Source organism: Peromyscus maniculatus, chromosome 21 (assembly GCF_049852395.1).
Source record: "Peromyscus maniculatus bairdii isolate BWxNUB_F1_BW_parent chromosome 21, HU_Pman_BW_mat_3.1, whole genome shotgun sequence".
NCBI classification, from domain to species: domain Eukaryota; kingdom Metazoa; phylum Chordata; class Mammalia; order Rodentia; family Cricetidae; genus Peromyscus; species Peromyscus maniculatus.
This window is the reverse complement of record NC_134872.1, coordinates 28,087,787-28,113,609: the sequence shown is the minus strand read 5'-3', so window position 1 is coordinate 28,113,609 and position 25,823 is coordinate 28,087,787. Positions and strand designations below refer to the sequence as shown.

The 25,823-nt window shown below is 53.8% G+C and overlaps 2 protein-coding genes across 2 annotated transcripts in view; one reads left to right on the top strand and one right to left on the bottom strand.

The window, feature by feature from the left end:
- Positions 1–25,823, bottom strand: part of Cdh23 (cadherin related 23) — a 386,250-nt gene that overhangs the window by 42,050 nt on the left and 318,377 nt on the right. The window lies entirely within an intron of this gene.
- Vsir (V-set immunoregulatory receptor) lies at positions 936–25,823 on the top strand. The gene is made up of 7 exons (XM_076557195.1): positions 936–1,185; positions 11,738–12,166; positions 12,889–12,945; positions 18,221–18,328; positions 21,325–21,352; positions 22,057–22,253; positions 22,416–25,823. The coding sequence occupies exons 1-7, from the start codon at positions 1,104–1,106 to the stop codon at positions 22,451–22,453; spliced, it is 939 nt and encodes a 312-aa protein (XP_076413310.1). The 5' UTR covers positions 936–1,103; the 3' UTR covers positions 22,454–25,823.

The following is a 25,823-nucleotide window of genomic DNA, read 5'->3' as shown; positions in this document are numbered from 1 at the left end:
GAGAACCCAGGTAATCAACTGGTTGGTAACTCAGATCTGGTGTTGTGGCTGACGGAAGTGCTGACAGAGTCGGGGTGGGCCCTCCAAGGTCAGGCTAGGAAAGAACAGAGCTAAGCAAGCTCCAAGTGATGACAAGAACATGGGTGAGTATAGAGGCGAGATGCCCATGAGGGCCAGGAGGGCAGCACAGGAGGAATCTGCACAGTGGGCATGGCAGTGCACGCCTGCAATCCCAGCATGCAGTAGGCTGAGGTAGGAGAATATTGAGGCCAGCCTGAGCTACATGGCAACACCCTGCCTTAAGAAGCTAGAACACTAAAGACCACAAACACACCCCTACCCAAACAAAACAATACAAACCGAGCAAAAACAAACAACCGCACATAAATGAAAACAAAACAAAACAGAGTGAAGTGAGCCTATAGATAACTGGGCACCCTCGGGCAAAGGCCTGGGGAATAGAAACTGAGAGGATTCCCTGGGGGCATACCAACAGATGTGACGGTGTGTCCTGAGGTTGGGACGTGTTCATTCTTTGTCCCTGTTTCAAATGTTTGCATGCAGGCACGGGGGTACCAGGGAGTCTCAGCTACAGTGCGCACAAGTGCAGAGTGGATCAAGCTCCCCCCCCCCACTTGCTAAACTCATTGTGGACATCAGATTTCACTTACTTGTCCATCTACACACCCACCCACTCACCCACCCGTTCCTTCCTTCCTCTGGCAGCGGGAGCTTAGCCCTGGGCGTGCTGGAACACACAGAAGCAAAGTTCCTGCCTCCAGACTATGAGAACTCTAAGTCAGTCCGGGTTAGACTTAGATCCACTCCTTAGTATGCACGGCGAGATCATTATTTCTGAAAAGTACCCGGAGAGACAGTAGAAAGGGTTTTACAGAGGGAAGTGGCTAGAGACGCAGTACCGCCCGCCGCCCCTCGGGGGCGCTTTTGGGAGGGGAGCTGGCTAGGTCGCCGGCTGCGGGTTCCGCGGGCATTAGCTCAGGGAGGCGGTGTGTACAGGCAGGCTCCCTGCGCTCCGGGAGCCCCGCTTGCTCTGCGCGCACTCCCAGCAGTCTGTGTCTGCTCTAGCTCGGCTCGACGGCGACATGGGTGTCCCCACGGCCCCCGAGGCCAGCGGCCCGCGCCGGGGGACCCTGCTTCTCGCTCTTTTTCTGGCTGCATCCAGAGGTAAGGTCCGCAGGCGGTGGGGCGCAGGGGAGGAGCGCCGGGGAGCACAGCCCGGTAGGGTGGAGGAACCCAGGCAGGATGGGAGTGCCCTGAATATCCCCTCAGCTTGCGGTGACCTCCACCCTACCGCTGCTCAGAGGCTGCTGGGACAGCCCATCAGGGTGCAGAGGGGCTCCATCCCAGCAGAGCACATCTGTAAGCACGCACGCACGAACAGCTGCCAAAACAGCAGGCAAAGGTGTCTCTAGGGGACTGTCTTTGGCACTTCCCTGCCCAGAGAGCCCAGAGCAGGCAGGGGCCACGAAGAGCTTCTGCAAGGCAGGAAAGGAACATGAAAAGAGTTACCCCAGCCCTTTAGTGGTTGTTGATTGACTTTTGACACCTGGGGCATCTCCCTGCCTTCCCGCAACAGAGTCTCAGAGGACTTGGGTATGTGTGTGTGCTCTGACCCGTACCCCATCCCCTTTGACATTCCTGGATGAGTTTTGATGGACACTTCTGGATCTGGACAGCTTAGTTGCCTGCTCTGTACTGATGAACCATTTGAGTGATCAGCAGGTTCTTGCCACTTAGCCAGATTGTAGCTGAGCAGCCTGTATGGAGTACTGGGGGAAGATATGGGACACTCCCTGAGCCCAGCTCCCAGCCCATGCCACAGGTTTGCCTAACTCCTCAGCACAGACACGGAAGCCCCACACAGGGAGGTATCACTTCCAAAATCCAGATTCACAATTTGTACTTGTCCCGGGACGCAGCAGTTCCCCCGAGTCTGGTCCTTGCCTGCCCAGAGCAGAAGCTCTCCAAGAAAAAAAGGGGGTATTCTGATGGGTGGCCAAGCAGTAGACAAGAGTGTCCCCTGGAGATTGCCTGTCCGATCCTTCCCTGCTCAGAAAACCCAGGACGAAAGTAGCTTCTGCAAGGCTGGAGGGAGAAAGGGTCCAGGGACAGTGTGGGTCATGGAGGGAGTCGGAAGTGTCAGGATGGAGGTGGTGGGCTCAGCAGAGGGAGCCAATGGGCTGATCAGGAAAGAAAGAAGAAGGTTAACAGAGGGAAAGGGAGGGGAGGCAGAGGACCTCTTATCAACACTGGAGGCAGGCCTGACCCTCTGATAAGGAAGAAGGCGCCCACACCCTGTAGACAGAACAACGGAAGTCCTGGCCTGGATGCTCCCTACCACTCAAAGGGAGAGACTGAGGCAGGGATGGGGTGATGGGAATACAGGTGGGGGATGGTCCCAGCACCAAGGTCAAGGCTCCTTGAAGGGTATAACTGGCAGGACCAGGGGACAGCGGGAGGCAGGAAGGCCAGTACTATATCAACCACAGGCTATCATCCTTCCCTCAGGTGATCCCCCTTTTCTTGTCCCTCCCCCTCCCCTCAGTTGAATGGGATGCTCTCTATTCATCAGCTCCAATTTGGGTAACTAAGTCCTAGAGAGTCGGAGTAGAGGGACACAGCTTGTGGAACAACCCAACAGCAAAGGGGCTCTGAGAGGGGCTGGGAATCCGCACCCTACTGTGCCTCCAAGCCCCAAAGATGGCACAGCCACAAAGGCTTTTGGCTACTCAAACTACTTGGTGAGATGAAGGCTACCTCCCCATGGTTCCGCTCAGGGAGGTAATTAGGGCTCGGGGTGGCTTTCAGGAAGGGAACAAAGGAGCCCTTTAGCTCAGAGTGGCTCTGACCTCAGCACTGGCTGTAACTTAGGTGTGATCACTCACGGTTTCCTTTCCTTTCCTATAGCAGCCACGGTGGTCAGGAGGTTGGGGGGTGCTGAGAACACTCACCAGTCAAACTGAGGTGCTTTGGGCAGAATGGCATCTGGGGCAGGGTGAAATAGGGGTCTGGGGGACTTCAAGCAGTCAGAGCTTGGGAGGCACTTGGGGTGGCACCTGGAACACATTCCTTTCCTGGCCTGATATGGGTTGAGGAGACGGGGGGGGGGGGGGGGGGGGGATAGTTTGGGAGCCAGGAGCCAGCAGACGCCCAGGGGGTGCAGAATCTCCTCCCCACAAGCATCCCTAAGGTTTAAGGAAGTTACTACTACTTTGCCTGTCCTCAGTCTGACCCAGTAGCCCTGTTCACATGGGGGCACTGTTGTGAGAGATGGGCAGCTGTCTTCCCTTTCGTGGTAAACAAGGCTCCAAGGCCCTATTGAGTAAACTCAGTGCTGCAAAGCCTCTGACCCGGTAGTGGTCAGCTCTTGGGAAACCCATAAGCCCCGCCCAGCAGCCTGAGACTAGTGATGGCCATGCCATGGGATGCCCAGGGGCCAGAAACTCTAAGGAGTACTGAGCTGGGCTACCTGCAGGGCAGCGCTTCCCTGCTGTGAATCTAGGAAAGGGGTACCAAAGGGAAGCTACAGGAATCACCTCTGCAGGTTCAGGATATAGGATCTTAGGCCGAAGCAGGGGAAACAGAGGGTCCTCAGGGCCCATGTGTCCTGTTGGTACTGACTGAGCCTTGAACTTGAGGTCTCTAGGTTCAAAGGCAACTCTTGCCCAGGGCCAGTCTGGCCTTGCCAGAAATGAGCACTGACTTCTGGTATTCATGGATCCCTTTGGAAGGTCTGGCTGGGCCATGGCCTTCCTGACGTTTAAGTAAGGGGTCTGGGGTGTAGCTACATGCCAGGGCTTCCTTCAGCTCTAGCTTATCTGTTTTATAGTTAGACCTGTGTTCAAATCTTAGCTGGCCTTCTGTGAGCTGGGCAAACTCCTTAGCATCTTTGGTCAAGTCTCCATCTTTAATACATGGCAGCAATTCATCCTCCCTCAGACACAGCTGTGTGGAGCTGATGGGTAAAACTTCCCATGGTACCCAGTCCTTGTGATGTTGGTAGTGTGCCATCTCCTGGTTTCTGGGGACTCCATACCAGGGGCTTTCCATCTGAGCTTTTGCTGCCTGCAAAGCCCCAATGAGTGCCCAGGACCTAGGAAGCCATGGGAAATATCACTGGGAATACATTTCCCAGACTCCTAATGTCTGAAGGATGCTAGGGCGGTTCTAGCTACCTCTGGACCGAGAGTCTGAAGTGGCCACAGGGGCGCCTGGTGGTTCTCTTCCTAAGTCCCCTAGAGACAAGGCCATAAGAGCCAGCCGGGCTTAGTGTGTGCTCATCTGTGGGCTTTCTCTCACATCCCCTCTGCATCCTGCGCCTATTGACTGCTGAGCATCCCCAGAGTGAAGCAAGGGATGCTGTGTTCCCCATCAGGCCTTCAGGAATGAACTTGCTGTGTCCGGCTACTAACCCGGCTCTCCCGTTGGCCATTCTGTATAGGGTCTCAGCTTCCAAGGAGACTCCGGGTCCAGTCCAGCCTCAGCTACTCCCTCATCACTTCCCCCAACTGAGCAGTTGTACTTGGCCGCCAGTCTCAGGGGAGGGTGATTCCCCTCGGTGGCACTCTGGGTTCCTTTCCTCGTCACCTGGATGTAGTATCTGCCGAACATCTACCTACGTGTTTTTCCTTTAAATCTACACTTTTCTTTAAAGTAAAAAAAATTTAGAGGAAATTTTAAGTCAGGGTCACAAGTGGAAAGCTAGTATCATCGGCCATAAATAGAACATATAAAAAAGAGCAGTCCTGGCAAGCCAAATAAGGGAATTAAACGTTAGTTGGAAACTTAGGCTGGCCCAGACTCAGCATGTAAAGCCTGTTGCTGTCTCTCGTAGAAATAAATTAAAAAAAAAAAAAAAAAAAGAAAAGAAAAGAAAGGAAAAAGACATTTTGAAGATAGAGTGACATCAACTGTGACTTTCTCTTTGATATAATCAGGGCTAAGAGAATACTGAAGTGGGAACGAATGTCTCTCGTTATGATTCAGTGTTATTTAATGTAAAATCAAAAGCAAAACTACTTGAGTTATTAACGCTGCCCGGCAAACTAAGCCCTCATTGGCTAGGTCAGCTGCCCATCTGTGGGGAGGAGGTGGAGCCAGTCTCTGGTTACCTCTGATTTCTAGAGACCACATCAGCTCCCCAGAGGCCTGCGTTTGAAATGTGCCCACAACGTATTCTCTGTGAGACTGTAGACAGGTTTCTCCAGTGTTTTGGCTTCCTAGCCCAAGCTCCTATTTCACAGGCTTGGGAATTAATTAAACAAGTCTGTGTCTGCATTGCGTGGACCAAGTGAGCTCCTTGCATGGATGGAATCAGATCTCAGTAGTGGCCATGGGGTTGAGTCCTCCTTCGAGAGGCCTTGAGTCTGGGCTGGAATCCTCCCTGGCCCACTGCCCAGGCCCTCCCCAGGAGGCACAGTGACTAGGGCCCCTATCCCTGGATGCAGGCTGTTTCCCTAAGGTGCTGGAAGTTCGGCTTCCTCCCATAGAGCCTTGCTTCCCCTTCCCAGCCTCCTAGGTCCCTGTGAATGGACACTTCCTGCTGGGGCAGGGATCAATAAACACATCTGAGATGCCCTTTGTCTCACTAGACAGAGAACCCTCTGCACAGACTTGCTGGCTTCAGCCTGCAGCCTTCACCCTGGGGCACTTCCTCTGGGTTTTGATTGGACCCTGCCTCTATCTCCCTCTGTACCATACATCTGATAAAGATAAGGCCCCGCCTTTCCCTTTAAGCACCTGGAGAGCATCCTGGGAAATGAGGCCTCTGAGCTGGGACCAGTTCCCATGCCTGGGAGGCCAGAGGACCCCCCCCCCCCCCCCCCGCCCCCATCTCTCTCATCAAGTGTGACGCTAGCAACTGCAGACAGTCTAATAATTGTTTACTTAGCAAGCCAGCAGCTGGACAGACCTCAGCTGTCTGGGTGGGGCCTTCCTGGCCTGACCAATCAAGCTCAGGACCCACCTCCAAAACCTCTAGGGTGTTGCCTTGGTGACTGTGGGTAAAAGCTAGCGCCTGTCATGAAAACACAATGTCCACACCCACACACACCCATCCCCTGTTACGCCCACAGAGCCTGATGTGTGGCAAGAAGCGCTGCTGTCTCAAAAACAAGACAGACGAGGATGGCGAGCAAGAGTTCCTTTCCAACTTTCTCCGCAGAGGCTGGGCCCTATCTGTAGCTGGGCACCCCAGCTACAAGAGGCAGCAAAGAGTGTTCCCTGGGGGAGCCCTGGGCTTCAGAGCCCCTGCCTTGAGCCTGACTCATGCTAAGATCTTGCTAAATATTTGTGGAATGAAAGAATGTTTTGGTTTGGGTCTGGGGAGCAGAAGGAACAGTTGCTCTGAGCATAGGGGTCAGCTCGGGGTCAGCCCTTTTTCTTCGAAGAGCTGAGAGATTAAATTTAGCTCCACCCACCCTGGGAGGGTGGTTGGAAAGAGTTCTTCCTGTCTGCGTGCTGGTCGAGGTGTGGGTCTCAGCTCAGCCACAGGTGCCTCAAGCAAGTTACTCAATTTCTCTAGTCAGCTTTATCTTTAAAATGAAGATGAGGCATAGCATGGAGCATCTGCCTATAATGCGCTCAGGAGACAGAAGCAGGAGGATCGCAAGTTCAAGACCAGTCTGGGCTACAGTGAGTTTTAGACTAGCCTGAGTTGCATAGCAAAAAAAAAAAAAAAAAAAAAGCTGTCTCAAAAAACCAAAAACCTACCAACTAGCCCCTAAGACCCAAAGCCGAACAAGAAACCCCAAAAAAGTATTAATAATAATAATAATAATACTTTTAAAACAAAAATACATGGAATTATACCCACATTAGGATAAAGTGCCTGACATATAAGAAGTGGACCTGGGGGGCCCTGTAGACATGGCTTGGGGTTGAGAGCACTTGTTGCTTTTCCAGGGAACCTGGGTTTAGTTCCCAGCATCCTCCACACCGGACAGCTCACAACTGTCTGTAATTCCAGTTCCAGGGGATCGGACACGTCTGGCCTCTGTAGGCACCTGCATTCTGTCATGCTATTCTGCACACACAATTTAACACAGTAAAAGTAAAAAGAAGTGGACCCAAGCGCAGAGCTGAAGGGATTCAGGAAGAGGACTCAGTCTTAAGTTCAGTTGCATAAGTTCACATAGCAAAGGCCCAGCCTAGGAGGCTCCAGGGCCCGGGAATCTTGCTGTCTAGGACAGAGTTAGAGCAGTCCTCAGCTCTGGAATTTTCCTAGCTCACAGAATCCCTCCTGCAGGTGGACGGTGGTCTTACTCAGTTGCAAGTCGAGTGAGGTGGGATCAGGGGACCTGTCCCCAAGGGCAGTGCTCTTCACTGGTACAGGCTCAGGCCAGGGCTTGGGACACTTTCCTGTCCCATGTGAACGAGGCTACCCTAGAGTCAGGGGCCTTCCTCCCCACCCACTTTCCTGGCCTCTGACAATAACCCTTAAGGGATCTGTAGCGGACAATGACCAACAACACCCTCCCAATAAGCGATTATAATTCCAGCTGGGCTGCCTGTGGCCCAAAAGTGTGTGTGTACGCAGGTATGTGCCCAGGCCCTTCTGCATGCCTGTGTGCTGTTTTCTGTAGCTCCTCCCAGGGACCAGCTGCTCTGAGTTTCAGACATGAGGGACATTTCTGGTCCTCCCGTTCAGGACAAACCATGTCTTTTCTGCCCACTCTTACCTGACCCCTAAGCCTAAAATCCAAACACCCTCCAACCCAAACCCAGTCCAAGGACAGCTTCTTTTCCCCTTTAACTCAGGAAGAGGTTTTGGTGACTTCGGGAAAAAGAAGTCAATGTGCTCTCTCTGAACTGAACCCTGCTCCCCTCTATGGCCCCTTGAAAATGAAACGGGACTGGATCTTTTTTATCCCTACTTTCGGCTCAGATCTGAGCTCGCAACACCATCCCTTGGGCTCTGATGGCTCTCAGCTTGGGCACACCTCCCCTTGCCTCCACCCCTCCCGTTTAGGGCACGCTCATGCCACGTGTGAGTCCCACCTCGTCCATGCCTTTGGCTTCTAAGCGTCTTGCCATTTGTCCCGTGCCGTGCCCCTCACCCGCCGCAAGCCTGCAGTTCTGGCCTCTGCTCTGCCTGCCCTCCTGACAGCCCCCTGGGGCTGTGCACTGGGCAAGGGCTGGTGGAAGTGAGTTTGGCTCCGAGGATCGTGGTGGCTCTCAGGCTGGAGCTATCGAGGAGAGGAGAAAGAGGGCTGGGGTGGCTACTGCATGGCGGCGGGGGTAGGGCAGAGGTATGGCCACTCTTTGTGGGTTTGGCTCCCTCTGTAGATCTGGGAAAGCCCCCTCCGGCATCTGGCAGAGCCAGGGCTTAGTAGCCATAAGCCGTCCATACAGGGCTGTGAGGGAACCTCCAAGCTGGTGTGGATAAAACCAGAGGCATGCAGAGACAGCTGTTTGCTGCTTCAGAGAAACTGGGAGTTAAAATTTTCCTATCAAATCCCCACTTAAAAAATTATTTTGGGGCTGGAGAGATGGCTCAGAGGTTAAGAGCACCGACTGCTCTTCCAAAGGTCCTGAGTTCAATTCCCAGCAACCACATGGTGGCTCACAACCTTCTGTAATGAGACCTGGCACCCTCTTCTGGCCTGCAGGGATACATGCAGGCAGAATACTGTATACATAATAAATAAATAAATCTTAAAAAAAAAAAAGAAAAAGAAAAAAAATTATTTTGTGCCGGGCAGTGGTGGTGCACACCTTTAATCCCAGCACTTGGGAGGCAGAGGCAGGCAGATCTCTGTGAGTTCGAGGCCAGTCTGGTCTACAGAACAAGATCCAGGACAGGCACTAAAACTATACAGAAAAACCCTGTCTCAGGAAGGGGGGGGGAGAGAAAAAGAAAAAATTATTTTATGTGTATGGAAGTTTTGTCTGCATATATATATATATATATATATATATATCTGTGCACCATGTGCATGCCTCGTGTCTGAGGAGGCCAGACGAGGTGGACTGGAGTTAGAGGCAGTTGTGAGCTACCATGTGGGTGCTGGGAATTCAACCCGGGTCCTCTGGAAGAGCACCCAGTGCTGTTGATCATCGAGCAAACACTCCAGAGGCACAAATCCATACCTTTTAAATGTTGGCAATTCCAAACAACAACAAAACCCTACTTTAAGGGTCAAAGGCAAGGTCTGAAGACAGAGGGGCTTTGCTCCCAGCCTTGCAGCAGTCCACAGTCCTGGGCTGAGGTTGCTCTCCAGCAGTCCCTTGCCGTGGGGTGGTGGGCAAGCAAGCTGCTTTACCCTGACTGAGTCTGTGGACTTGGTCTCCACACTCATGAAACAGGAAGAATCCAACCCTGTTCTCTCTGGCTGTCACACGCAACACAGACCCCTGAGCACAGTGCCCGGCACACGCCGTCACTTCTCACAGTTTTCTGTGAAGCCCGCCCGCTTTACGGGAGCTCTCCAGACCTTCTGTGACTTCAGCTAAAACCACTTTCCCTTCCTGGGCCTGTCACTGCCTGAAAAGGAGATGGTATCTCACCGAAGAAGTTCTGAAGTCTCTGCTCACCTTGGCCACAGCGTGCCAGCCGTCTCTTTTGTGTATGAGCAGGGCTGGGGGATGGCTCTGGAATGTCTGTCTTCCTTGCCTTGGAGGCCTAACGCTCCTCTCCTACAGGCGTTCTTTGGGGTCCTGCAGTAGCTGTCCCCCTCAAACTCTAACACACACACACACACACACACACACACACACAGAGTCCTCCAGTACTGTAGCATCCGCTCTTACTAGCCATTCATATTTTTGTGGTGAGGAGTTTGAAGCCAGCCTCTTCATTCCATTGGATGTTGGCCTCTCTCCTTGGAAGCGTTTCTTGAATTGCAGAGAGAATGGTTTTAGGACACTCATGTGAATGATTCCTGTCCTGGCCTTCACATCCACCCTCTCGCTTGATGTTTTTATTTTTGTCTTCCCGTGAGTCTGAGACTCAGCCTAGTGACTCAGTGTCACCGGACTCCAGTGTGCCCCTGGTTCATCTCCAAAAGCCACACCAGGCTGCTGCCTTTTGCACTGGGCCAGGCTGTCAGAGCTTTAGGGGTTCCCAGCTTGGTACCAATGGTCCTGGGCTCTGCGGGCAGGGAGGGGGCATCAGAGGAAGAGGTCTAGGTGGTACCTCTGGATGGAGCAGTGTGTGTGTGTGTGTGTGTGTGTGTGCGCGCGCGCGCGCGCGCACGTGCGCGTGCACGTGTGTCTGGAGGTCAGAGGACAACCTCAGGTGTCACTCTTCACCTTGTAAAACATTTATGTATTTATTTTGTGTGTGGGTGCACGTGTGTGTGTATATATGCACTCCACTCCAAGGCACGTGTATGGAGACAAAGGACAACTTGCAGGAACTGGAATCGGTTCTCTCCTTTTGCCACGTGGCTTGAATTGAGGTCGTTAAGCTTGGTGGCAGGTGTCCCTTTTGCCTTTTCAGACAGGGTCTCTCATTGCTCTGGAACTGCACCAAGTCTAGGCTAGCTGGCCAGCAAGTTCTAGGCATCCACCTCTTTCTACCTCCCATCTCAGCATCCCTGGAATTACAGGCCTGTCCTAACACGCCCAGATTCTTACTCGGGTCCAAGGGATCCAAACTCAGGGCCTCACATTTTTAGGCAAGCATTTCTTTCTGACTGAGCCACGACTCCAGCCCTCCATTCCTACTCTCTCTATGGGTATTCGAAAGCCCTCTTCCCCTGTCTGTCAGATCTCCTGCAGCCCCTGCAGTGTGAATGGAAACCAAGGCCACGCTAAGGCGTGCTGACCAGGGCACCCTCACATTAGACCCCTCTGTGTCCTCACCGCCCTTCCTCCCTCAAGCCCTGCTGCAGCACGTGTCTTTCTCTTTACAGGGGAGGAAATGGGCTCACGCAGTTAAGACAGGGGGGCAGGGGCTCCAGCTCTAATTCTAGTCTCAAAAGACTGAGCCCGGGCTGGGGATGTGGCTCGGGAGGGTAGCATGCTTCCCCAGCGTGCACAAAGCCCTGGGCGTGAGACTCTGTGCCTTTTAAACCGGGCTGATCGCACATGTTCAAAATCTCAGCACTTGAGAGGTAGAGACAGGAAGATTAGTTCAGGGTCATCTTCAGCTACATAGTATGTTTGGGGCCAACCTGGGATACATGAGACCCTGTCTTAGAAAAGGAAAAATGAACAAAGCATGCCTTCATTAGGTCCACCGGGTTAAGCAGTAGAGGAATGAGGATTGAGATAGGGACCAGAGGATTTCTTTATCTGCTTAAGGAGAGAACCACGTTTGGGTAGCAGGTGCGTGGGTGAGGACCTGTCAGGCAACCCTATCATCCAGCTGCTTTGAGTGTTCCCTGCATTCCTACAATCTTGCCTGGGTAGACTCACTCACTTGTGAAGTCTCATTTAAAGTCAGAAGACCCACCCTTTTTCCAGAAGGGCCACGCCCATCCCCGGAAGACCATTTCTTCCCTCCCAAGTCTGAAAATCTGGTACTGGCTTGCCTCTGCCCACAGGGTCATGACAGGCTTGTCTGCTCAGCTGGGTCAATGGCTCCGAAGCCGAGGTAGGGCACCGGGCATGGGCCCTGCCCATGCAGATGTTTATTCGGTTAGGAGGTCAGTTGACTTGCCCAGGGTCTGGAGCTGGGAAGTAGATGAGCCAAGCTTTCTACTCACCCCGAGGGTGCCAAGGAGTGGCACTCACTCAGGCAGGTGACCGGGGCTTTCCTCTCTCTGAGCAGGTCCGGCAGCAGCCTTCAAGGTGGCTACACCATATTCCCTGTACGTGTGTCCCGAGGGGCAGAACGTCACCCTCACCTGCAGGATCCTGGGCCTTGTGTCCAAAGGCCAGGATGTGACCTTCTACAAGACGTGGTACCTCAGCTCTCGAAGTGAGGTTCAAGTGTGCAAAGAGCGTCGGCCCATACGGAACTTCACATCCCAGCATGCTCATCCGCACCATGGAAGCCACCAGGCGCCCAATACCAGCCACGACCAGGCCCAGGCACACGGGCTGGAGTTAGCTTCCGACCACCACGGCAACTTCTCCATCACCGTGCGCAATGTGACCCTGCAGGACAGCGGCCTCTACTGCTGTCATGTGGTAGAAATCAGGCACCACCACGCAGAACACCGGCTCTACGGGTACATGGAGCTGCAGGTACAGACAGGTGAGCATCCTGTACAGACCGCCGTGGCTGGGGTCGGGGGAGGAGGGGGTCTGCATATCTGCCACGTGACTATGTATGAGACGATGAGTGACATGGCACTCAAGGGCCTGTGGCTGTGTAAGGAGTGGGTGCATGTGTGTGGGGTGCAGACATGTGATTATCTTGTGTGTGTGCGCGCGCGCGTCTCTGTTTGTGACAGAGTCACGTTTTCATGTAAGAGGATGTATGTACCTAGACTGGCAGTGTTACTGCTCATGGGAAAATGGAAGCAGTGTGTGTGTGTGTGTGGGTGGGTGGGGTGATAGTGTACTGAGTCAGAGTTGATCGTGAGGTGAGTAGGTGAATGTGTATATATCCGTCTGTCTGCCCAGTTGAGAATGCAAGACTTGACTGGATCAAGATGTAGGTGCCAGCAGGTACCCATTTGCCCTAGGAGGTGGCATGAGAACATGCAGGGTAAGAAAACACGTGTGTGTATGTGTGTGTGTGTGTGTGTGTGTGTGTGTGTGTGTGTGTGTGTGTGGTGTGCATGGGCTCACACTTGCATGCGTACACACACACACACACACACACACACACACGTACAGACTCCACTGGGCCACCACTGCCAGGCAGGCATTAGCATGCATTCCTGTGACAGGAGAGGCGTCACTAGCCTGGACCAACCTCCGGGACCTCATGAGCCTCACGCTCGCCTAACAGCCCTCTCTTTGTTCCCACAGGCAAAGACTCGCCCCCTAACTGCACCGCGTACCCCTCTAACGAGCAGGAGAGCGACAGTAAGGACGGCCACCCCCATACCTTCTGTGCACCCCGTTTCTGTATTTACCTTGGGCCCAGATCCTGTTCTGGACTCTCACCCCAGTACCATACACCTGCAGATCCCCCATTCTCTCTCTGTGGCTTCTGTTCCCCTTCCGCCTCTTGGCTGTGGCCCTAGAACACCCCCCAACCCCCAACCCTGGCTCCTGCAGGCGGCTCTCTGTGAAGCAGATATTCACATCACCCGCTGGCACAGCAGGGACTTGATAGTCGCCTGTCCGGTTCTGTTCACAGCCCATCCCCCGTGCCTGTGGAAGGAGACCCTGGTGCTGGCCCGGAGAGGGGCCTTATGGGTGATTGGAGGGCTCTGCTCTCAGGGAGGCTGGACACATAGAGGTTTATTTGAGAATGCCCTGTGGCATAAATAGTAGGCAAGGGCACATGTCTTAGGGTGCCCCACACTTCCACAAAGAGAGGGCTGGGGTTTATAGGTTTGTCAGGCACCTAGCGTGAGCCAGCTCTTGATTAGGCTCCGGAAGGGCAGAAGGGAAAACCGTGACCCTGGCCACATGCATGAGGGTTTGAGCCCGCCGGACTACATACAGCCTTGTGTAAAGCCCCAAAGACCAAAGCAACGTTCTAGTCAAATTACTCATATTTTCAAACCCACCAACGAGCTCACCGTGTACAAAACTGAATGACAAGCCACACCAGTGTGGCAGCGAGACCTCTGGTTCAAGCCCTTCTGCCGCACACCGCTGAGCTCCAGGGTCTCCTCAGCACCAAGCCACGCTGCGTCCTCACTTCCCCTCTGAGCATCCTCTTCCTTCCCATAAAGAAGCAGCTCCCGCTGTGGGCGCCATATGTATGTGCTTGAGGGACACAGTGGTGGGGCCTGGGCGACATTCACTTCCCCATGGCTCCTTCGCTCTGAGCAATCCCCCCGGCCCTGTTCCTTCCTCAAGAATCTGTCTCTGCAAACCTGCTACTTCTGCTACTGCTAGCCTGCCATGAGTGGGGGGGAAATGGGGTTCGGGCAGGTCGTGGTCGACCTGGAACTTGCTATGTGGGGCTAGGCTGGCCTCAGACTTGCAGCAATCCTCCTGCCTCTGCCTACGGAAGTTCTGGGATTTCAGGTATGAACCGCCACGCCCGGCTTCAGCAGGACTTGGTGCAAACAGGGCCTAGGCGTTCAGTCTTGGGGGGACCGAGACCCAGGACGGCGGAGGGGAAGTGCTGGAGAAGTGTGAAGTGGACAGGCCAAGGAGGTTGGGGACTTTTCTACTCCCGGGACTCTAGAGAAGCAAATATCCAAGGGTGAGGTAGATGCTTGAACTTGACCTCCCGGGTGGTTAGTCTTTCTTTTCCTAGCATCTCCGCCCTTGGGTTTGGATGTTTTAAAGCCTTGCCAATTCTTGGAGCTGTGAAATCACTCTGTGGCTCCTGCTTCCTTGAGTTGTTATCCAGTGAACTGGCTTGTTGAGGGCCAAAAGAACATGCTTGATCCCATTGTGGCTGTTGAGGGCAGGGACCAACCCTGATGACCTCGGATATCCCCTTCCACATTCCTGGTTCCAGCAGTCTCCTGACACTAGCCACTAAGCCTGAGTTGGCTCCTGGGTATACTTTGGGGAGCATGTGAGGACAATGTGGACGGCACTATGGCTTTCTGCATCATTTCTCTGTTGAGGAATGGGGATACCTGGGTCCCTTTCGCAGGGGAGCACGTTATCTAAGGGGCGACATCAGGGATGGGAACCACTTTGTGCTCTCGGGCCCAGGGAGCTGGAGAACAAAGCAGTAGTCATGGGTGAAGACTGTGGTGAGCACCCAGCCACCAGTCTGCAAAGGGTAGGTACTTCCATCACCATGGAGGTGTGGGTTCCGCTTGATGCATGCTAGGCCTCACATCCCAAGGCAACTCGTCCATCCCTGGGCTAAGGCAGGTTGGGAAATGATGGTAAACACAAATGGTGTCTTACCACGTTTCTACGGCATTTGCCTGGCTACCCATGCCGGTTTCTAAACAGGCCCCAGGGCCGGCTGCTGAGCACCAGTCTCTACTGTTCATTAACTCTGGAAGGTCCCAACCTCAGCTCTCTTTCATACACAAGTGCTCAGCCGTAGCACTCACTGGGTCTGTATAATGATGCTTCCAGCCCAGGTCTTTGTGTTTTTTCTTTTTCTAATTCCAGTCTGAGTGGCTAAACGTTACCCTACGGGAGTGTAGCTTAGATTACACCAGGAACAAGGCCAAGTGGGTTTCAGGTAGGGGGAAGTGTCGGGGAGGGGAAGGAACCTGCCAGAGGTGTGGGCTGGCATTTCATGGCATTGCCGAGGGGCCATGGATTTCCCCTGAGATCAGGACAGGACTGGGCAGACCTGTCTCTGTATCCTTCCCATCCCTTACGCAGCAGGATACGCCAGGTGCCTTCCTCAGCCTCCTTTGCACACACCCACAGGGTACCTGGCAGACCCTGGATGTAGACTAAGCAAGCTGGGCCTTCCCATCCTGCCTGCTCTGAAAGGGTTTGGCACATGCCATAAGGGTGGTTTTGGCAACTACTTCCACCAGCGCCTCCTCACCTTCCCAGGAAGAGCCTGGCTCCAGGTGATGACTAAGCTTTCTCTGCAATGGGTGCCACCTTGGAGTAAGGGGACCTGCAGTCAGGCCGGCTTCGCAAAGGTGTCCTGAGTCTCTGAGGCCAGCCAGGCCCACATACATTCCTCCAGAGCCTGCCCGCACAAGAGCCTGAACAAACAAGTCCAGGGTATAAGGAAACAGACTCTGGAAGTGAAACCGCAGCGACCGTAGAGGGCAGGATTGCCACTTGCAGACTAGAGGGTCAGGCAGAGCGGTCCCGGCCAAATCTCCAAGGCAGGTTGTGAGCACCTGGCTAACTGCACCACGAGTTGCTTAGTAACCGTGGGACGAGAGGAAAGTGCTTTCGCAGCCAGTTTCTCAGATTGCCCCACAGTTCAGGTCCTTGGATGGGGTTTAGCCACACTGAACGGCATGAATTATAGAACGTTTTTACTTTCAATATTCCACGTTCAGATGCAGCCACATTAAAACCGGCAGGGAAGCTGCTTTCCTATGGATTGGAACTTCCTTTGCAATCTGCCGAGCAATTGGTACCGTTTCCCTACCAATGGGTACTTCTAAAGTGCCTGCCAATGGTCTGCTCAGTTCCATACACCTCACCGCGAGCCCATTTATGCCTTCACGTCGCTTAGCCGTACAGTGGGATAAAAATGGCCTTTGTTCCCAAATAAAGTGCAGAGGCAGCGAATAGACCGAGGCACATCCGGCTCCTAGAGCTCTCTGGAGGTGGACCTGATCCTGTGACAAGAGATCCTAGTCATGTTTTGGCAGAGAGAAAGGCTCAAATTGGGAAGGAAATGGGCTTACCCTGGTTGTGGTTCCAAGGGCTTGTCTGTTCCCAGCTAAACTCCTGGAGTCAGCAGATGGACTGAAATAAACCAACCCCCTTACGATACGAGGCTCATGCGGTGGCCCGACCCCTTCCGAGACAATTTTGCAACAGCCTAGGAGGAAACACGCACACGATGCTCCCTGGCTCAGCCCTTTGATGCTAAGTGCCTAGGTCCAGATGTACTGCCCGGGTGAGCCGGAATCTGAGCCTAAGAATTCCTCGTTGCACAATGAGGATTGTCGAAAATGGAATTTAACAGTGTCCCCGCCAAACAGGGCTGTCTCCATCGATCTGGGGCAAGCTGTGGATAATAGAGCCCTGGGAAGAAAGAAGTGGGTCTCTGTGTAGACAGACAGATGTCCAAACTGTGCTTGGGGGTCAGGAGAATATTCTTATGTGATCCCATAAGGTAAGACCAGCTCTAGATAGATGAGGACTGTGGAGAAGGGGAAGGAAGAGACTTGAATTTTCATATGTGTTTACATTCCTGTGTGTGCATGTATGTATGTGTATGTGCAGAACCAGAGTTAGACACTGGGTGTCTTCCTTAATTGCTCTCTACTTAAGTTTTTGAGGCAGATTCTCTCACCGAATCTACAGCTTATAGTTAGGAGAAACTGGCTGGCCAGTGATTCCCACGGACTCTCCCATCTCCAGCTCCCCATCGCCTCGGTTTACAGTTACATGTGGCCACAACGGGCTTTTTAAAAGGATTCTGGAGAGCCAACTCTCAGGTGCTCATGTTTGCACAGCAAACTCTTTACACACACACACACACACACACACACACACACACACACACACACACACACACACACGTGATCAAGAGGCCAAGCTTCCAGGGCCCTCACCCTAGAAAGATCAAGGATTCCCTCAAAGGATGGGCTAGGGTGTGTTTTTATTTTTTGAGACAGGGTCTCTATATGTTGTCCTGGCTGTGCTAGAACTCACTATGTAGACCAGACTGTCCTTGAACTCATGGAGCTCCGCCTGCCTCTGCCTCATGAGTGCTGGGATTAAAGGCGTGCGCCACCACGCCTGGTGAGGCTGGGGTGTTTTGTTTTCACTGTAGTAAAACATCCATCTTCAAAAGCAAATGTCGGTGGCATGCAATAAATCATGTCCTCATGGCTGTGCGGCACCATGCTTCTAATTTGTTTTTATCACTTGGGCTCCTTTTGACCTTGAACCCTGGCATGTGTTGTGAAAGGCCTTTTAGTGGACAGCCTGAGGTCCAGGGTGGTCTAGCTCTCTCTCCCTTGGAGGCCGGATGAGGGGGTCTGTTCTCCCATCTTGGCTGCTACCTCTGTCATGGGTAACAGTCGTCATTTCCCTGTGTCCCATGGGGTGGGGGACATATGGCTGTCTCTGAAAGGAGCTCATTAGACCTCCCTGGCCTCTTCTGGTCACTAAGGGTCTGGATGTGGGGCCCTGATGCCTGGGCCTCTCATCCTGCCTGCTCTGAAAGGGCCTGGCACATGCCATGGAGTGGTTTTATGGCAACTGCTTCTACCAGTGCCTCCTCACCTTCCCAGGAAGAGCCTGGCTCCAGATAGTGACTAAGCTTTCTCTGCAATGGGTGCCACCTAGGAGTAAGGGGAGCTGCAGTCAGCCTGGCTTCACAAAGCTGTCCTAAGCCTTTGGGGGCAGCCGGGCCCACATACATACCTCCAGAGCTTGTCCCCACAGAGCTTGGGAACCTTTCCACAAATGCTATGCAGATTCCATTCCTGTCCAGCTCCCTTCTCCAACCTGACAGAATCTGAGCACCTCTGTGGTCATTCTGTGCCTCAGTTTCCCTTCAGGAGAAGTGGTGGGAAGGGGACTCTCATGTCGGCTGCTTTTGTCCTTCTAGGTATCACGGCTGCGGCCCTGGCCACGGGTGCCTGCATCGTGGGAATCCTCTGCCTCCCTCTTATCCTGCTGCTGGTCTATAAGCAGAGGCAGGTGGCCTCTCACCGCCGTAAGTACCTTTTGCGGGGACCGTGAGGGGGTTTCCTGGCTAGGAGGCCAGTGACGGCATGGGGCATGACGGCTGTACCGTCCTTTCCCATTCTTCTGTACTCCTGCAAGGAGCTGGCTCTGTAGTTGGGAGAGAAGGGCACCTACGTATGCCTTTCTCTGGGCCTGATGTCTGCCAGCTGCTTCAGTGCCCAGGCAGGGCTGGCTTGGCACTCCATACGAATGAGTAGGTAACTAAACAGAATGGCGGGGCTAGCTCAAACTGGTTTATAAGGATGCTGCTACTCAGAGATCTCTTAGAGTGGGCCCTTGGGTGGGTTTGTTTTGTACTGAGCAGCTGTTGCTGGTACACAAGTTTGGGGATGTCAGAAAAGCTGGGGCTTCGGCTGTCCCTTGCTTTTCACAGGCAAAAGCTCAGACTCTGCAGGTTAACTAACTGAATGTCGGAAGACATTGTAAGTGCAGAGCCGAGGTGGCCCCAAGCTGGCAGGGCTACCTTGCCAGGCACTGTGCCAAGTGTTGTCACATCTATGCCTCACCTAGTCACCACAACAAACCAAACTGCTGAGGACATTGCTGTCCTCATTTACAGATGGACAAACCGAGGCTGAGGACGGTTCCCTGACTTGCCACACTGCAAATGAACTGTGGAGCCAGGCTTCAGGCTCGTGGCCACAGACACTGATCACATCCCCTTTCTGGGGGACGATGCCCCACCTGCCCCCCAGTCTCTCCTATGAGCCTCGTTTGACCTGCATCCTCTGAGGGGTGGGAGCCCAGGGGGGAGGGGGTGTCCTGCTCTCGCAGTTCCTCCCAGGCCTCTTCCCTCTGCCTAGCTGCAGAAGGTAATTGAGGGAAGACTATTGTCACCAGGGTCACACCAGATTTCCTCTGCCCTCCCCTTCACCTCTCAATCAGCCCGCCGTCCCCCTACCCTCTTTCCTGGAGGCCCACACTGGGGCTCTGCGGGCTGTGGCTGCCTCGCCCTTCCTCTCAGACTGTTTCTTCCAGTTATAACCCTACTACAGGCTGCCCGTGGGCATCCCTAAAGAGCACGTGACAGATTAGAGTGAAGGAGGAACCGGGGGCTCTTCAGGGGGAGAAATGGCTGAGGGGACAGGGAGGGAGATAGCCCAGCTGGGCTGGGTTCTAGACGGATCCCCAGGTGCTTTCTGTCTTCCCCCTCCTTTGCCTAGACCACGGCACTGCCTGGCCACGTGGTCAGATTAGGAAACAGGAGCTGGAAAGCAGACCCTTCTGGGGTGGCAGTTACCAGTGTGCGGGGGACTTCATTCAGCCTTTGTTGGGCCTGGCCTTTCTCGCGGGGCATCCACAGGGTTCTCATTCTACTCAGGGGACCTAGTGGGATAGAGATGACTGGAGGAAAGAAAACTGAGGGGTGTGTGTGTGTGTGTGTGTGTGTGTGTGTGTGTGTGTGTGTGTGTGTGTTACCAGGCCAGACTGCCATTCATGTGGGGTTCTGAAGGCCCAGGCCCGAGTTCGCTTATTCCATACACCTTCAGTCTACACACTGGCTCCAAACTTCCCATCTGCCCCAGGAGAGTATGTGACCTGGACTTGGAGAAGAGCCCTGCGGTGACAATGGGCTGGAATGGGCTACACTTCATGCCATGTTGAGTGCCTGTGGAGAATAGCCTTGTCCCAGAGTAAGGATGTCCCATGTACAGTAACAGGAAAGGGCACAAGAATTTATCTTCTAGCTTGCGCCTTTAATCCTAGCCCTCCGGAGGCAGAGGCAGGCAGAGCTCTGTAACTTTGAGGTCAACCTGGTCTACATAGTGAGTTTCAGGGCATCAGAATGACATAGTAAGACCCTGTCTCAAAAACAAACAAACAAACAAACAAACCTATCTTCTAAGGTAAATACTTCCCAGTCTCTTCTCTGCCTCTGAAAATCCTCAAATCCATCCTGTGATGGATGATTCAGACTTAGCAACAGAAACACACATCAGAAGCATCAATGCTTAGAAAAACAAAGCGCCCAAGGATGGGTAGTGGTCCTTGGCGAGTCACTGATCCACACAGACCCCAGAGTAGCCGCTGTGGGGTGTTGGGAACCAAAAGCAACCAGCAAGTCTTAGCACTCGGGCTGCAGCCGGCCAGCGGCAGCTTAGCTCATGGTGCACAGCACACTCTGGGCAGAAACCTCCCGAGTCCTGGGCTGGGGGCTGGGTAGCCCGGAGATGAGCGTGCTCAGGAGAAAAGAAAAGAACAGGCAGTTTAGCATCTCCAGCTCCAAAGTGGAGGTCACCGTCTTTACCCCAGAGCAAGATGTCATGGAGGAGCTTGGCCCACGCAGCCTGACACAGAGTCACTCTGTCAGCAGAAGTGACCTAGATTTCAGGAACTTTGTGCAACTTCCCTGTGTTAGTCTTGCAGATGCCACTCCCCCCAGCTCGTTTCCCCATGTAACCCTCTTCCTATAAGAAGGATCTGTGGGAGGGTGTGGGGAGCTGCCCGAAAGAGGGAAGTTGGTGTCCCTGCATCTGGATGACAGCCAGTTTTAGGGGGACCCCAAGGATGGGGTGAGGTGGTAGTGGCTTGGCGGGGGGGGGGGGGGGGGGGGGGGAGAAAATGGTAGCAAGGCTGGGGAGTGAGGGGAGAACGGACCTTCTAATCCTAGAGGCTGGCCTTGAACCCTCTACCCAACAAGCTGTGACTAGACCAGAGAGAGAAGCAATTGTCAGCACACGCAGGGGCCTGGCCTTTGGTTGAAACTTAGATTCTCAAGTTTCGATACGGTCAGGCTCTGGGGAAAGTGTAAGCCTGGGGCAGACATCCTCCCACACGTGGAAAATACAGACGTATTTCACTTGTACACAAAGGTGGCTCTGCTTTGAGTCTACCCGCTGGACAGGCACATGGAACTTGGGCCTCTTCAGGGAACAGTATGGGCTCTCGGGCATGCTCCTGGTGCAGGGGACGGGGCCTGCCAAAGGCTTCCTTCCTGTGACCAGCTTTTCTGTCTATCTATAGGTGCCCAGGAATTGGTGAGGATGGACAGGTAAGGCCCACCGTGACTTTGAGAAAGCAGGTATCAGGGGATGGGTGTTCCTGTGTGATATGGGGCCCCTGCCCAGCATGACACAGCTCGTCGCAGCTGCATCTGGCACATCTGGGCTGGTGGGCAGCCCTGTGTACCACATTCACCCCTGCTAGGCTCTGATTCTGCTCAGAAGTGCTTCACTGGGCACCTTTGGGTCTTAGTGGTCACCCTAGCTTAGGATGGGCAGGAGTAGAAGTGGCTGGCGGGGGCAGACATTACAACATGCTAAGGGGGGGGTTCATGACCCAGGCCCCGCCCAGTGCATGGTGAATGGCTCAGCTGCGCCAGGCATTCCAAGAGAAAGCTGTCAGTCTGAGCAGGCATGAACAAGCCAATGGCTGCTCTGGGCAGGGCAGCGGGGGGTCAAAGATGGGCAGGCAGGACAGTGCTATCTGTGCTTGGGCATGGGCTGGCTTGGGTGGGCTCAGAAATTAGTCACCTCTGGAAGCTTGGTCCCTGTCCTACAATGTGTTTGAAGGAGACGGTGTCTCAGATATGTCCAAGGAAGTTCTACCAGTGATCCCACTCCGGTAGAACCTCTGAGTTGGAAGGCTTTCACAAGCTGCCCTTGTCCCAGCTGGGAGGAGAAGGAAAGAAAGGGGAGGCAGGAAAGATAGCAATGTTCCGAGTGGCACTGATCACCCCGAATTCTCCTTCTCTAGCGGCAACACCCAAGGTATCGAAAACCCAGGCTTTGAGAGCGCTCCACCCTTCCAGGGGATGCCTGAGGCAAAGAGCGGGCCCCCACTGTCCTATGTGGCCCAGCGGCAACCTTCGGAGTCAGGGCGGCATCTGCTCTCTGCTCCCAGCACACCTCTGTCTCCTCCAGGTCCCGGGGATGTCTTCTTCCCATCCCTAGGTGAGTGTCGTCAGACTTTACAGCACTGTGACTAATAAACATTAGGACTGCAGGCTCTGTAGCCCCCCCCACCCCATCCCTGGGGAGTCTTCATGGTGCAGAGTTGAACAAGGGGACACAGGCACCCCTCCCCCATTCACTTCTTTATCCTTTCTTTTACAGATCCAGTCCCTGACTCCCCTAACTCTGAAGTCATCTAAACCAGCTGGGGGACCATGGACAGTGGAACCTGGATTAGGGGCAGGTGCATTTGATCTCTGCTGGCCCTTTAAACAGACCTTTTAGGCATTGACCCAGCCTCCTCTCTCCTGCTCTGAGCCTAGACTCTGCTTTACAAGATGCACAGACCCTCCCCTACCATTTCTGGATGCTATGGGGGGGGGGAGGTAGGGGGCTCAGGGAGAAGATGCTGGATTGCTCATTGCTGTTCTCAAGATCTTGGGATGCTGAGTTCTTCCCAGAGACTTGACTTCACATCACCAGCCCCAGATGCCAAATGACCTAAGAAGTCACAGAATGTCCAGAAAGTAGCAGCAGCCTTTCTTCATGGAAACCAGCAGCCCATATGGGATGGGGTAGGTCATCTTGCCACCCTCCTAGGCAAGAGACACAAGATATAAGAGACTCCTGCCCACTGTGGGTGTGTGGCTGGCCTGCTGTTTTGTCTGAGGATGCTCTATTGACCTGGCTCTATCCCCCGGACTCTGGAGCTTAGCCTGCCTAAGCCTCACTAGGGGACCTTCCTCAGCAGCCTCCACCAGCAATCCGAGGGTCTGACTCTGGGCTCTCATTGCCTGTATGGTGGTCCACGGAGTTCAGTGGCCAGAGGCTCTGAAACAGGAAGTCCCTGTTGCATCCAGGAACCACTTTGAGCTCATTAGTGTCTTGAGCAACGTGAAGCCAGACCATTGTACATAGAGGGTGGCAAAGGGCATGATGGGAAACGTGAGTGGGGACTGGCCTCCTTCTTGTCCTCATCGTCCACCACTCCCACTGTTCAGTTTTGGGGGCAATGACAAAGTTGACCTCCATGATGTCTTATCTATATGGGGGGCAATTCTAAGTGTGAAAGGGATGCTATTAAAAACAGTATGTGGCAACAGCTGTAAACAGCTGTGAGTGAATTGGAGGTGCTAGCTTTAAGGGCCTGGTGCATGGCGGCGGGGGGGGGGGGGGTAGCCAGGGCCTGGGGATCCTTCCAGTTCTGACCACTGATCTTCAGGGTGACCTGCAGGCACATAAAAGAGCTTGTCTCTGGTCCGATGCTACTCTTGGCTCCCATCTCCAGGATGACCTGGGCACTCAAGCAGAGTCCTTCATGAAGGACTTGAAAACATGAAGAGAAAAGACAGTGCCCTTGAGGTGGAAATTGCATGGCTGATGTCTGAGAGTGAGGAGGGGTGAGGCCGGACAAATTACCCTTGAGTCTCCAGTTAGGACGGTAGGTAGCCCCAACACTGGAGAAGCAGTAGCGCCAGGCTGGCTTTTGTCTTCCTGCAGCTTCCACTGGCTGGGATGAACTAGGCCTGGGCAGGAAAGCTCATAGCCAGGGCCTGCGGGCAGGAGGAAACCCACTCATTGCCGGGGGGACAGATGGGTAGGGAGTGGAGAGAACAGCTCCGGCCTGGGACCCAGGCTGCCTGCTGGGAACTCTGTGGTCCCATGAGGTCCAAGAGCACACACAGGTCCCTGTGGGATGCCAGCTCTGTCTGTCTGGGGTTTTGAGTTCCTGGCGGCTCTGTACCATCACAGGAATGTTGGGGTAGTCAGGACCCCAAACCATGACTCCTGTTTTGTCCACCGGGGTCTCCTCTTCTACTCCATCTGTTGCGATAGACTATACAGTTACTGTAGATAGAGTGTGTTGTTCTTTTGGCTTTGGGGGCACTGTGCTGGCGTGGGGGAAGCGCCAGGTGTTTTGTGGCAGGCCTTTGGGCCTCTGTCAAAGGGACACAAACCCACAGACTAGCTATAGGATGAGCATAGCCTATCCCCTGGGGGAGGCTGGCCTGTCCCTGCAGCTCTAAGCTTCAGATCTTGTCACTCAGATGACTTCTAAGAATTGGACTGTCAGACCCCTGCCTGGCTGCTGCTCTGTGGAAAGGGGGGGAGCCCCTCACCCCCCAGCCCCAGCAGAACAGCCACTCACTTCCTGCCCAGCTTCCTTCTATAGGGCCCTAGTCTCTTCTGGACCCTGCAAGTTCAGCTTCATGGTTTCCTGTTTTCGATGCAGTTTTTTGTGTGGTCCAGGCTCTGTCTACATCCATGAACCCCGCGGGGCCCTGCCACCTTGCTTCTGCTGTGGAGGGGCAGCGCCTTGGGGGTGGGGAATAGAGGTGTCCTGCCCTTGGGGCAAGAGGTGGGGGGTGATGATAAGACACAGTGGGGAACTGAGCTCCCAGGAGGAGGAAGGAGCCCTGTAGTCTCCCGAGCCATATTGGATTCCTGGTACTAGCAGAAGCCTAGGGAGAGAAGTCTACATTCTGAAGAACTAATTCATCCTTAGGCGATCCATCAGAAACCGCGGGGTCGGAGGTGGGGGTGTTCTTTGCCTATCTCTGGAGGTTCACATAAAGCTCTCCCTGGGACTGGGATGGGAGGGACCAGGAAGGAAAGGTTTCTGATAAGGGAAGGGCTTCTTGACAAGCCAAAGGGCCACTGGTGACTGTTGTGGACCAAGCTGGCCCTGCTGGAGTACTGTAGCATGCCTCAGACCAACTTCTCAAAAGAGCAGGCCTGGGGCTACCCTACTTCTGCTTGGCCAATGTTTGCCCTGCATGAAGCAGCCCAGAGCCCAGGCTCCTTCAGGAACTGCTCCCCAGAGGAAGGACTTGGAGGAGGCAGCTAGGCTGAGGACTTCTGAGGGCCGGTTATCTCTACTAACCTGGGTCCCGGTAACATGCTCCCTCCTGGAGAAGGGTTTCCTGGATACGAGCTGGAGCAGCACCCCAGGCCTGACCTGGCTATGGTGAGAGCTGAACTAAGATTTTCTCAGGGAACTAAAATAGGCAAAAGAGGAACTGGGGGTGCCAAGCAGGATAGGAGGCAAAAGTCCCTTGAAAACAAACGGCCCAGCTGAGTGCCTGTCCCAGACCACAGAGAGCACGGACCATCTGGCCCATGCCCTGCATGCCCTCTGCTTTGCCCCGATGACACTTTTCTTGCCCACAATGAATGCCAGTCCTGGGAGGGTGGGGAACTACTAACAGTCTGAGGCTGCCTGGGGGAGCTGATAGCTGATACAGAGTCCTTGGGGGAACTGGGCTGAACCAGGACCCCAGGATTACGCTCTGGGGACCTAGCTTTGTCTGGGCCTGCTAGGATCTCCATAATGGCATTATCACTTTGAGCTCATGATGCCAAGGGGTAAACATTTCACTGGGTTTCATGGTTCTGATCTGTTGGTGTGGCTTCCTGGAATATATAGTGAGAGGAATTCAGATGTGATAATACAGCCAATAAGAAAGTGCTGAGATTAATTAGTAATGTCTGCCTTGGATATAGGAAAAGGGAGTGGCATTATGGATGCCATATCTTAATCTTTTTTGTTAAAATATGTTTCCCAAAAGA

Bases quoted from the DNA above. Each gene is read 5' to 3' on its own strand.
- Vsir (XM_076557195.1), top strand. From the start codon at position 1,104: ATGGGTGTCCCCACGGCCCCCGAGGCCAGCGGCCCGCGCCGGGGGACC. The intron at 18,329-21,324 runs GTAAGTACCTTT...GTCTATCTATAG, and splicing joins GCAGGTGGCCTCTCACCGCC to GTGCCCAGGAATTGGTGAGG. The intron at 22,254-22,415 runs GTGAGTGTCGTC...TTTCTTTTACAG, and splicing joins TGTCTTCTTCCCATCCCTAG to ATCCAGTCCCTGACTCCCCT.